Below are 13,728 nucleotides of genomic sequence, written 5' to 3'. Positions count from 1 at the left end.
GTGATAAAAATAGGCCAATAGTAGTAGGGCACTTTTTTTGATGTAGCCTACCGTCCAATACAGAGAGCGATCTGATGTCCTAAAAATAACGAAATATTTATTGCGAAATAATTCTAAAGCTGAAATTTTTGAAAATAAAATATTTATGTTAACAAGTGTAGCAAGGGGAAGATCGCATTCATTTGCGGCAACAGCCCTTTTCTTTTTTTACTCCAACAGGATATGTGGCACACTTCCACCCTTTGAAAAGCAATTCATGCCGTTTTCAAAACGTGATTCTGATTTAGTCGGGGAAAATAAAACACTGCAAGAGAATAGGCCGTGCGGAAGGTGATCAATTAAAAGATTAAGCGTTTTGCAACACATGGACGCATCTGCATGTTACTCTAATAGCAGAGCCATCAGCTCATTTTCAGGGCCCTGCCGCCTCTTTCAGCACTGTTCACAGATCAAAGCCTGCCTCAGTCTCCCAATCCTTAAAAAGGGATGCTAATTCAACCTCCTTCATGTGCGGTTGAGAGAGACCCCTTCAATTAACCGATTTCAATGGCAGGAAAGAGAGAGAGAGTGAAAAAAGATGCAAGGAGAGTCGGTCTGGAAAGGCAGCATTTCTCATTAATTCAAAAGGTCCAGCATTTATTAGCCTGGCCTCTGAGGCTTAACACTGAAAACACAGAGTATCAAAGCAGACATGATGGGTTAAATAGAGGCTATAATCTAATTAAAATATTACATAGGAGTAAATAGCTCTTTGATAACGATCTAAAGCTTCCATTAAAGAAATAGGTGCTTGAGCTTGTTTTAGGGGGAAAATTATCACTTTAAAATACAGAAAACAAGTTTGTGGGCTCTAATAAGGGAGGCTTCAAAGTGTCATCCTTATTTGACCTATTTTTTTCTCTCGGTGAAAGAAAAGGGCAGGCGAAAGTGGATATAATCAGACTAATAGCTGGGAACTGACAGAAAACGGCATGTTACACTGGGTTAACGGTGCATCCAGGTGTGCTTGAAGAGATTGGTGCTCTTGTGCACAGACCTATTGAAACAAGGTGAAAATAGCAGGATAATGCAAACAAAACCCCACAGCATTTCATTCGAGATTTCTTTATATTGAAAAATTGTTTTTAAAATGAGTATGCAGTGGATTATGTGCTAAACACCTGTTCCACTTCCAGTGCTTTGCAACTGAGCAAGATTAGTATTACACATACAGTACACACAAAATCAACACACAAAGTTAAAGCAAGGAAAAATAGGGATTCTATAGAAGTGCAATTGATATAACTCATGTACATGTTGCTTTTTAGTGAATAAAGGCTCTAGATTAAATGGCATGAATGGTTCTGAAGCAAGCCACGGCACATTTCTCTTCCTCGTGCCGTCTCAACATCTCCAGAGTGGCCAAATTGAATGGGTCCATTTCCTGCGGATATTGAGGCCGCGTGCTCACGTTCTGCTCTCTGGGTCTATCCTTTGGCTTTAGAGGGGGTTTGGGCTTTGCAATATTTTTGGCATATTCTAAAGCCTGGGCAAAATAAAATTGAAAGATTATTTGAGATTAAAAAAGTAACAATAAGAGATTATGACCTCAATTAGAATGAAAAAAAAAACAAAAACAAACATTAAAACAATGAAATAAAAATATGATGACATATACACACGTGAACCACTTTGGATGAAAGACATGCAATATATGATTTACGGATTAAATAAAGCTGATGTTTTCAGAATGAGATTCTCTTACCTTCCTCCTGGGAACGGTGTCCTTATTGTCACTGCCCACTGGGTCCTTGGCCGACAGAGAGGGAATCCTACTTATCTTCTTGTTCTGTTCGTGGATCACATTTGAATACAGCTTCTGTCGTCTAATTTTCTCTGCCTGACAGCAGTGAAAGAAAGAGCAGCAAGATTACAAAAGGGAGCTTTAATTACCTAAGCCATTTCTCCTCTAAGGCCCCTCTGTTTCTTTGTACATCCCTCCATGAAGCTACTCAACAGCAGCAAACAAAGCCAAATAAAACTCATCATCTCTTTCAGAATCAGTGTTAACACCTCTCTCAGGCTGTGAGCGGTGCAAAAACAGTTATTTTATTAATTTATTTTTACATCAGCCGAGCTGGAAAATGTCTCTGTTTGCTTTTTGAGGGCTATGCTCATTAGATTAGTTGGTCCATTTCTATTGTGTTCAGAAACACAAGTCTTTTAAAATCACGAGGAAATGAAAAGAGGGGGTTATTGAGACACGGCCACACTTGACAACTGGATGTAGCAATTAGGGATTAGCTAAATCAATATTCAACAAGGAGATCACCAATTATCCATTGAGTCTTTCTCCTAAATCTCCACACACACAAATTATTCTGATTAAACAACATTATTTATGTATATCACCAGATGCTCAAGTCTTTATACAATCTGAAGTGAGTATTTACCACAGCTTCTGGTATTGTGTTTGTTGGTCCAAGACCTCCAAGCTTCACCTCCTGTTTCATGTTTTTGTAGTCCTTCAGTGTATAAGCCTGAGAAGACATTTTGTAATGCATATATATTTATTCACTATCCACATGACTGTTTAAATATTAAAGATACTGTGAGAAAAACAGTCTTAATCCTAAAGTGCACTCATGCAACAATCTGCAAACAAAAGCACTAATCAGGTCAGGCTCCTTCGGATTCTCAGGACTCAGCCATTGGTCATGGACACTGCAGGACAGCTGTTTTCCACTCTGATCTGCTTCCCCTTGGGCTGCCACACTAGCTGTTTTACAAATTTATCCCATAATCCTATGAGACATGATGGCGAGCACAGCAAGGTGAGGAGAGCAAGCTTCTCCCAGGAAAGCAATCGGTTTTATGGTGTAAGAACCGCATAATCCGGACATAGCATCAAGTGGATATGTTCCATGACATAATGACCCTTAAATTGTGACGTGTTCATGCAGCACTAAGAATTTTACTGATCTAGAAGCACAATAGTACAGATACTACAATAATTGAAAAGGATAGTTCACCCAAAAATGAAAATTCTTTTCAAAAATGTAAATTTGCCAAAACTTTACTCATCCTCAGGCCATCCAAGATGTAGATGAGTTTGTTTCTTCATCATAAAAGATTTGGAGAAATTTAGCATTACATCACTTGCTCACCAACGGATCCTCTGCAGTGAATGGGTGCCGTCAGAATGAGAGTCTAAACATCTGATAAAAACATCACAATAATCCACAAGTAATCCACAAAACGGCAGTCCATTAGTTAATGTCTTGTGAAATGAAAAGCTGCATGTTTGTAAGAAACAAATCCACCATTAAGGCATTTTAACTTTAAACCATCGCTTCAAGCAAAAGTCCATCCTCTGTTGTTTTCACATCAAAATCCCCTGACATATTTGTTAAGAACTGTTCTGGGCTGTTTTCGCTTGTAAACAGTGCTTGATCTGTGAATATTACTCTCCTGATTCAGATGAGACAAATTTTTCATTGGAGAAAGCAATATTATGGATAAAGGACTTGTATTTTAGCCAGAGGCAATGGTTCTGTTAAAAAAAGTTAAAAACGTTTTAATGATTAATGTGTTTATTACAAACATGCAGCTTTTCACTACACAAGATATTAATTGATAGACCAGAGTCTTATGGATTATTGCAATGTTTTTATCAGCTGTTTGAACTCTCATTCTGATGGCACCCATTCACTGCAGATGATCCATTGGTGAGCAAGTGATGTAAAGCTACATTTTTCCAAACCTGTTTAGACGAAAAAACACACTCATCTACATCTTGGATGGCCTGAGGGTGAGTAAATTTTCAGCAAATTTTTGAAAATATCTTTTTATCAATACAGTGAAAGTCAAAGTGGTTCGATGCTGTTTTGGACCCCATTTCTATTATATGGACAAAAACAGTTCCACAGTAGAAAGTAAGTCATACAGGTTTGGAATGACACAAGGGTGAGCAAGTGTTGCCATAATTTAAATTTTTGGGTGAACTTTCCTTCACTCCTTCAACTGAACAGACACAACTGTTGAGTAAATATAAATATTCTCAACAGTGTAAATGGCCACGGGTTATTGAGTAAGTCTGCTCCTGAGAGAGACTTTCCTGCAGAACTCAAAGTGCTAGAGGACAAAGAGGCCATCATTAAATGCAAATCACCATCTTACCAGCCCTGCTCCGCACAGACGGGGGTGCTGCTTAATCACCTTATCCTCTAACGCTTTTCAATGTCGTCTTTGTGACCGTGCCTTATATCATCATCTCATTGCAATTAAGAGTGTCTTCAATTACTTATACAATTAACCTGCTGTCTGAATCGGCCCACACAATAATTGTTATATCTGCACCAGGCCCCAGTGAGATACTGTCATGGCAATTTAAAGATGTTTACTAAGTATAAACTGGGCGCTGTAGTTATTATGCTATTTGTTTTGCTATTTTGCTAATTATTACAATAATGGGTTTAAATCAGGGGTTTTAAACTTTTTGATGCCTCGGACCCCTAAATATGATTTTTTACAAGGTTCTCCATTACTAAAATTAATATTAAATTATAATTGATTTTATACTGCGAGAAAAATCTACACATTATACATGTAACATATTTTAATATTTAAAATGTATTTTAAAGACTGAAAACAAAAGGCTGTAAAATAAGAGTCACATACTAGACAAAGGATAAACAAAAAACACACTGAATCTTAACTAAACACACAAATACACACCTTATAATTTGAATTTGCCTTCAGCTGTCTGTGTTTTTCCATCTGTGAAAGGTAACCTTCTGAGCTGCTTCTGTGGATTGGATTCAACTGCTGCTCTGATCTATCTGAGCAGAGTTCAGTGTCGCTGCCATTAGCTCGGGCTATAGGGGGCAGCACTGTGTAAGGACCAGAGATTTGTGTTGGGTGCGCACAGGGTTCCACGCTCTCCTCATCAATGGGAAAAAGCTCAGGTGGATAGTGGCTGGCCTCCACTTGAGAAGACGTGGGCAATTTTAGCACTGGTATCCTATGGAAATATGAATCATAATATGAATGCTAAAACCTAGGGTACATATTTTGCATATTGTATATTCTAAAGCTGCAGCGTGCAATTTCTCTGGGATTAGTGTCACCACCAAATGGATAAATAAATAAATAAATACATGTATTTCCAAAAAAAGTTGTAAAACACTGTCTTCCATTTGTTCAATAGGAATATTGTTTTTATATACATTGTTCGAGGAAAAAGTATTTATATCTCTACATTAATATCATTAAATTTTTTGGAGTCACACTATATGAAAATTTACTATCTGAACCAACTTTGTCTAAAAATGTCAATTAATCTGATGTTTTAGGAGACTTAATGACCATAACACACATAATGGGTCTGCAGGGGTTTTCTCAATGATATCATTTCCTGTTTTATAAGGTTTTTTTCCCCCTGCATGTTGGTTGCACAACATGATTTTGTTGGTCACGCCATTTCAAATATTAATAGGTCGTGAAGCAGTTTTGTTAAAATGTTTTTTCTAAGAAAGAATGATAACACATCATGCCAAAATAAATAGGTTTTCCTTTTAAGAATTTATGGTAATTTTTAATGAGGCTTTTTTATTATGACACCCTGACAATTTTTTACATAATGCTGTCCAAAAAATATTAATATGAATTTTAATTCAGAAATTAGAAGTATAGAAGTGGTGTATTCAAGTCATTAAATGTATGAATTGCATTACTGAGTAAATTAACAGGTAAGACAAAATATGAGCGTCACTGACCCACAATAAGCTGATTGAAAAAAGACACTCTGCAGCCTTAAAAGAATACAATAGTGTGTGAATATACTATAAACATATACTAAATACTTGCATAAAGTATGTTTCTGGACTTGCCTGCATCTGTTGTGATTCTTGAATGATGCCTTCTCAAACGTATTTGGAGTAGGTTTCCCAGCATGCCTCTGAGGAACACTTCTGTCCACAGCTTGTACCACTTCAGACTTGGGGGCTGGTGAAGATACAACTGCTTTTGGAGCCAATCCCATCTGCCGTACTGAATTAGGAGGCACATAAGGGTAAAATGGATAACCTTGTTGCAAAATGGTTGGGTTAAACAGATTAGTCCTATCCCATTGCAGAGCTTGTGAAACAAGAGTAAAAACGGTCTCTTTCTGGGAAATATTCAGTGTCTGTGTGTTGTTGGCAGATGTGTGGAAGTTTATGTTAAGGTTGACGGTCGGTGGAGCATGAGTGTGAGATGGAAGTCCAGACTGTTGTGGTGGGTCATGGGTGTAAGCTTCCTCAGAGTCCTGTGGCAGGTGATCAGCGCTGATGACGTGTCTCTCTGTAAGGGGTTTAAGGTGCGCTCTGGGTTTGGATTCAGGAGGCTTGAGCTGATCTGGGTGGTTGCTGGATCGCTCCCTCCACTTCGGTTCCTTCTTTTCTTTATGGCTCAGCTGTAATTGGGTAAAAATTAGGAGAAAAAATGAAAATCTGACCAAAGCACTTAAGATCTATTCTGTGTTATGACATGAAGCTAAATTCTAGATGTTGTTTTTCAAAGTCTGAAGGCACAAAAGGATGATATTATCATAAATGAAATAATTTTCCCAAGAATGACGAGGGCTCTTTGGGCAAAATCGATTTGCACAAAATAATGCCCCATAAAAATTAAATTTCAAATTCAAGTCATTAAAAAGATTTTGGAAATAGTGTCGCACATACTCTAATTTGCTAAAAGAATACATCCCATTGAGCAGAGATATGTCCTTATATAACTGTGGCTTCATGGATATTTTTATGACCGAGAGGAAAGAAAGACAGGAGCATTTATATAATGTTTCTTTGTGTTGAGCCTGGCATTGATGGGGGACCGACGAACATTATTCTTGAGAGGTCTGAGGCTGTGCCTCAGCATGTAATGCTTCTGATTTAGCCAACACCAGCTTGCACCATTCTTAATGGGAAAATATTTACACTCCTCTGCTTGCTGGCATTAAGGTGACCGTTCAAGTGCTCAAAATAATGATGCTTCTCCATTCCCCCTCTTTCCTCGACACAGGCTCCTTTTCAAGACATTTCAGAGGCTCCATTGTGCCTGAACAACTCTATCAGAAATTGCGTCCATCACAGCAGAAATGAAATCCCGGGTGACAGTGTGCCCACCGTGCAGACATTTTCATCTTGAGAGGAAACCCTCGCAGACTGTTATGCATTAGGGCAATGGATTGTGCCAAGCAGCTTCACCTACATCTGCACAGATAGAGATGGATGGAATCAATAAAGTGAGCCCTACCTTCAGTTTTTGTGTTTTTTGGAGCCACATCAGCTCGGGATCCCAGACATTGTCTTGACTCTCCGGGCTATGAGTGCTGATAGTCTCGTAGGAGGTTTGCCTGGGCTGTGAGAAGAGAAGAAAGAAGGGAAAGGGGAGTGAAAGGGTTGACTGCTTGATAAGCCTCCTTTTAACAATTCACCTGATGCCTTGTCGATGAAATGCTATTATTTCGCCTCACATTTATATTCAACTATTGACTGCAAACAACTGGGGCAAACTGTGCACTGTGAGAGCGAAACAAAGACATTCATGAGTATGAGAAGAAATGTCTGGGTGAAATTACACACTGCGTTTGGCGTAAATGTATGCAGGCAGCTGCCATAAATCGTCCACCTACTCAAAAATGGAGCTGACAGACAGTCAGGTTTGTCTATAAAATCATTCGTCCCTGAGCGTCTGGCAAACATACCAATTCAATTGGCTTTTTATGATCAACTTTTTATTCTTAATTACTAACCACAGCTCCTCTGAGCTGACCTACATGTGTCTAGAAGAGTGTTTTATTGATTCTCTTTAAAATGATTCTCTCAAAGCAGTTCGGAGATAAGTGTCTAGATACGTCCACGTTACATCAGTGCACTCTCTCAATTTTTCTTAATGTACACGTTCAGAGGCAGGATATCTACAGCTAATGCTGTAATGAAAATCATTTAGTAAACTTCCAGTCACTTTGGCGGCCGAGGACAATTCTTGCCAATCGATAGCATTGACAGCTTGCGGCGTCCCTGAATGCATGCGGCTAATTCTGAAAGCGTGAAAAGAGGAAGGTCAAAGAGACACATGCAGCAGTGAGTGGATTGAGTTGTAACATATCCATCAATAAACAGGCAGCCATGCTGGTCTATCTATTTAGCGAAAGGCCATGCGCGCAAGGAACTGATTTGTAAACAGCCTTCAACGTAGAGACACTCTGTGGACAGTTATTTATCTGCATCTGTATATTTGACTAAACCAGTGGTCTTCAACTGTGGTTCTAAAAAAGAAAGATGGATAGATAGATGGATAATGTAGATGGACTGACAGATACAGTGGGTATGGCCCCTTTAAAATACTCACATTTTGTTGCTTTGCACAGTTTTTGTTTTATCCAGCGGTATTTACTCAATGCAACTTATAACATCCAAGTGAAAGATATAACAACATGTTAGAAAAAACAAAAAACAAAAACAGAATCACTGAATAGGAAAATGGATCACCCAATTGTGTCAGTATTTTGATGAACCACCTTTTGCTTTAATTACAGCCTTTAGTCTGTTGGAATATGTCTCTACTAACTACTAAACACATCTAGACTTTGCTATATTTGCCCACTCTTCTTTGTAGAACTTCTCAAGTTCAGTTAAATTTGATGGTGACTGTTTGTGGACTGGAGTCTTCAAGCCATCCCATGAATTTTCAATGGGGTTTAAGCCTGGGATCTGGCTAGGCCGTGCAAGGACATTCACCTTTTTCTCCTTCAACCACTGTGTGGTCAGTTTTGCTGTGTGCTTTGGGTCATTGTCATGTTGGAAGGTAAACCTTCATCCCATTTACAACTTTCTGGCAGAGGGCAGCAGATTTTCCTCAATAATTTGATGGTATTTTACCCCATCCATTTTTCCTTCTATGCTGACAAGTGATCCAGTCCCTGCTGCAGAGAAACACCCCCATAACAGGACATTACCACCTCCATGCTTTACTGTAGGAATGCTGTTATTTGGATGGTGAGCTGTATACCATGTGGCCTCAGAATCTTCACGGTGCGTTTTGGCAAAGCTCAGTCGTGACTGCATGTGGCAGTCTTTCTTGAGTAGTGGCTTTTTTCTCACAACCCTCCCATAGAGAATTTGTGATATTGTTGTCACATGCACACAATGATCACTATTTGTCAGAAATTCCTGCAACTGTTTCAGAGTTGCTGTAGGCCTCTTGATAGCGTCTCTGACCAGTTTCCTCGGCTCTTTCATCCAGTTTGGCGCGACGTCCTGATCCAGGGAGGGTCTGTGTTGTACCAAATACCTTCCACTTCTTAATAATAGACTTGGCATTGATAAAGCCTTTGAATTTTGTATCCATCTCCTGACTTGTGCCTGTCCACAACTTTATCCCAGAGATCTTCTCACAGTGCCTTGCCACACATAGTTGATTGTTTGTTTCAGTTGCACTGCCAAGAACTGAAATGCTCCAGGAAAGCTCTTTTCATGCTGAGCTAATCAAAACGAGCACAGCTGATCACAGTTGAAGGTCAAATGGCTTTGCGTGCCATTGAGAAGGTGATTAGCTACACCTGATTGAGTTTACAAGTCATTTTTAAAAGGGGGTGATCCTTTTTCCGACTTATTTTTTGACATGCTGGTGTTATATCTTTCACTTGGATGTAAATACAGCGGGATAAAACACAAACTCTGTCCATCTTCATTTCAGGCTTCAAAGCAACAAAATGTGATTATTTTAAGGGGGGGGGGGATACTTTTCTACTGTATACCCATTGTAGATAAATAGATAGATGCACCTATAAAATTGTTTTTAGTTGATATATTTCATCATATTTACTGAACATAATACGAAATTTAACATACTATGTAGAATTTCTTTTCATTTCAATTTAGTAAATTATTAATCCTGTGGGGTTTAGTCAATTCAAATCATGAACTGAAACAGATCCGATGCTTCAATTGTGAATTTGTCTAACCCTGGTTCTGAGAGGGTTGAAACTTTTTTGGAATTTCAATTTCACACAGTCCAGAATTGAAAACTGGAAATTTAGAAATTGCACCAAAAACAATATTGCAAAACAGCAAACAGGCAATGCACAGACGTTCATAGCAGTGGTCCTCATTATGAATTAAAATATCTTTTAGAATAAAATCATATTGTAATATGTGTTGTTTGCTATGCTGCAGGTTTAATAGGAGGCTGCGTTTCCAACTCATTTTCCTGTATCAGGCAAGTATCATTTCAAGTAGAGAGATTGAGCTCTGTTGTAACAGGTGTGTGAGTAGCAGACATCACAGACCTGCCCTTCATGTCCTCTTAGCCGCAGCAGGCCACAACCTCTGCCCCATCCATGACCACTGCCTTTTGTCCATCATTTTAATAATCTCAATCAAATTGAGGAAATGATCAAACAAAATTGCATTTTGAGCTTCATAAGCTGCGTAATATCTATTCTGTTAAATTGGGGCCCGTAATTGCCTCTTGGGCCGAGACGTGGCACTACAAAGTCAGGCGATTGGAGCTTGCCATTTTCCTCAAGACTGGGAAACACAGCTTTTGCGATGAAGACTTCAAAGGGACGCAATTCTTGAATTGCATTTGGTTGCTATTGTGACCGCCCAGGCAATCTTGATTAGGTGTTTACACTGAGGTAGGGTATACAGTGGCAGAGAGCCGCGGAGCCTTGGTCTAGAGCTATTAAGAGATTGTACATTATGTTCCTGGCTTTGAAGTGAGGGTCTGGGGGATGACGAGGGATTGGGGCTGAGTGCAATGGCAGAAGATTGCACTGCTACTTCTGTCTTTATCAAAGGGGTCTCTGCTGGAGCTCATCATCACTCCCACACACGCCGGTTGGAAGTTGGTGCATTATGAGATTGTGTACATTTAATAACACAGCTAATTATCGGGAGTTAGGGGTTTGTGAAAGAGTAAATAGTGGCTTTTTAAAAGCCCAACAGACGCGCCTTGATAATGATGCTGAAAACTGATGGGAGCTGAGGGGCTTTTTATTCCCTTTGAAGGTAACGGGGCCACAAAATAACAAATAAAAGGGCAAAAGTGTAGGCTGTGTATCAAATTCACGAGCAGATGCTTAGCTACATAACGAACGTGAGGTATGAGGGTTTTGTGCTCTCTCTCATAGCAAGCAAATGACAAAAAAAGCAAAACTTTAACCAAGTGGCAGAAGTATTTCTATTGCTCTTTATGTGTTACGTTATACTGCAAAAGCCTTGTTGTATGATAGTTTGCACGTGTGACTGACTTCCTGAAGGAATTTAGACATGAACGTGTTTAAGAACTTCCAAATATATCATTCTATTTAAACGTAATTTTAAAAATCAACATCACTGCACTGTGCATAAAGAAAAGAAGACATTTTTGTGCCCAGGTTGGTTTACTGATCATATTTAAATACACTCAGCTCATCTGTACCTGGGATAAAAATGGACCTGATGGATATTTTTCATAAACAAAAAAAGGCCTAAACATTTGTTTACTCTCTTGGAATAATACATACTGAGTTATCCAAAGATTATCTCTCAATCCCCTTTAATGGCTATTAAAAAAATCTACACAGGTTTAAGAGCACTTATTAATCTTTTGAAAATTATCTTGACTGATATTCACTCTCATCCAGACTGAAATGGATATTATTAGAATATTTTCTTGGGGAAATCCTGCAGTCACCACTCCACTGGTTTCTTTTTCAAGAGAGGAGAAAATAACTCAAAATAAAACATTTTTCAATGAGCTGCCACTTAAAAGACTTACAATGCCGCCTTATAAATGGAACTTGACAGTGCACTATATTTCTCGGAAAGACAATGCACTGAATTCACACCAGGGCACTGCTGGTGCATTTAGGGCACCATCTATAGCAGGGAGAGCTTTGCTCCGTTTACCATGTCACAATGCTAACGGCTCTTCACTATGCTAATGCTGCTGATGTGAGACATTAAGGTGGGACTGGGCTCAGATGGGCTGGGTAAGATCTTAAATGTAGCAAATACACATGGGCCACACTGTGCAGACAAGCCAACCCTGCCAATTATACCATGGGCCAGGTGCACTGATAACTAAGAGCCTATTGGTAACCATGCCCCTCTGATGTTCTTAACAGCCACTGTTGTGCAGATCAACTCATAATAGGTACTACATAGGTAGACATGATTCATTCTCTTCTCTCCGCTCCATCTGAAGACTCTGTGTGTCTGCCAAATTAATTCCCGCAACACAGGCAGTGTAGTCTCCTTCAAACCAGAGCAATGAAAACACCAAGGTCACTTATTCAGATTAAAAAAGAGCAAAGATAAAGGTCAGGTCATGCTAGACATGATATGGCCTGTTTTGTGTGTAAAAAGAAAAATGTGAACCTACACACAATCGAATACATAAAAAAAATAATGTATCTAGACTAAATACACAGATTACATTAGAAAACTTTTCATAATAAATCACAATTGGACTTAACGACAAATGCAGTTAACCTGAATGTTGAAGTTCTATTTAAAAAAACAAACATATAAATATAAAATATGTTTATTATAAAACATAGGCTGACAGCAATGGACATTAGTCACTATGTTTTTATTTATTTATTTATTTTTGGACATTATGTAGTTCTATAGCAATACTGAAGTCATGATATTGGTTAATTTTAAATAATTATACAAATGGAGTCATCTTGAAAAATAAAATATCTATGCAACAACAGTAGCCTTGGGCCTAAACTGCCCTGATATATGACATTGAGCTGTATGCTGTGTTAGTTCACCCCCTAGTGGTCAACAATGGGACTTCAATTCAGTCACCAATGCTTCCAAACAATTAATTTAATATGTTTAGGTTTACATAAACTAAATGTAATCATGAATGGCCTATAGGACAGAATAAGAGAAGACAAATTAAGAAATAAGGATATGATTTTCCCCGCGGAAATTAAAAAAAATACTTACTTGCTTTGTTTCATCTGTCTTATCTTTCTGCTGACGAGCTTTTAGGTAAGACCCCTGCTTATGTGTGTTGATACCAAGCGTTGCTTTATTACGTTCCACAATGTCTTCCCTAGCTCTCACTGGCCTTGGATTAGAAGGATGTCGAGAGCTTCTCTTCTGGAGAGGAACTGATTTGACATTCAGATGCTTTACATTATCCTGTGGTGTGCCTTCAGAGGACATGCAAGAACTTTTTGATTCGGGGGGATCGATAATGTCTTCCTGTTGTGGGTGCAGGTGGAAAGGCGATGAAGGTGGTGGGGATAAAGCACTGTCCGTCTGAGCTGTGGGTGGATTACTGACAACGACATATTCTTGCCTGCAACCTAGAGGCACATTCTCCAAGGGTTCAAGACTGTCTTCAGACTCCTCAAACGAGTCGAGAGAAAGTCTTGCATCTAGCTGGTTGAGAAAATAAGCCCCTTCCAAATTCTTCCTCCAGTTTGGGTCGTAGCGCAAGTCGGCGTATTGATCCTCAGGGGGAGATTCCCTGAAATTTTTCAAAAAGAGTTAAGAAGAAATAAATCATAAACACTTAAGATGAGCTTTAGGCTGGATACGTCTCATTTAGTCTTTTCGACATTGTCAGTAAGACAGTCTGAATGCCTGAAACAGCCATCAAAACACACGGAAAAAAAACGGCTACACTTCTCAGCTGAAGCGAAATGGTAATAGCGTGTTGTCGCGCTATTATCCCCCCCCCCCTTACCCCTAATGCCTC

General features: G+C 39.0%; 1 protein-coding gene across 3 annotated transcripts in view; it reads right to left on the bottom strand.

Moving 5' to 3' along the window:
• Positions 1-706: 706 nt before the first annotated feature.
• The window catches only part of jhy (junctional cadherin complex regulator), a 36,540-nt gene continuing 23,518 nt past the window's right edge, over positions 707-13,728 (bottom strand). Inside the window, exons 2-9 of one of the 3 annotated variants that reach the window (XM_016490363.1) lie at positions 12,969-13,497; positions 7,273-7,377; positions 6,067-6,433; positions 5,871-5,985; positions 4,717-5,002; positions 2,433-2,519; positions 1,745-1,879; positions 709-1,525 (exon numbers count right to left, since the gene is read on the bottom strand). In XM_016490363.1, the coding sequence (XP_016345849.1) occupies positions 1,325-1,525; positions 1,745-1,879; positions 2,433-2,519; positions 4,717-5,002; positions 5,871-5,985; positions 6,067-6,433; positions 7,273-7,377; positions 12,969-13,497 (1,825 nt within the window). In that variant the 3' untranslated portion in view covers positions 709-1,324. Of the gene's footprint in view, positions 1,526-1,744; positions 1,880-2,432; positions 2,520-4,716; positions 5,003-5,870; positions 6,434-7,272; positions 7,378-12,968; positions 13,498-13,728 lie in introns of all 3 variants that reach the window. The other 2 variants (XM_016490364.1, XM_016490362.1) reach the window with 2 other exon arrangements.

The sequence above is a fragment of the Sinocyclocheilus anshuiensis genome, unplaced genomic scaffold (assembly GCF_001515605.1).
Source record: "Sinocyclocheilus anshuiensis isolate Anshui unplaced genomic scaffold, SAMN03320099.WGS_v1.1 scaffold186, whole genome shotgun sequence".
NCBI classification, from domain to species: domain Eukaryota; kingdom Metazoa; phylum Chordata; class Actinopteri; order Cypriniformes; family Cyprinidae; genus Sinocyclocheilus; species Sinocyclocheilus anshuiensis.
The sequence above is the reverse complement of the archived record's forward strand: the minus strand, read 5'-3'. Positions and strand labels throughout refer to the sequence as shown.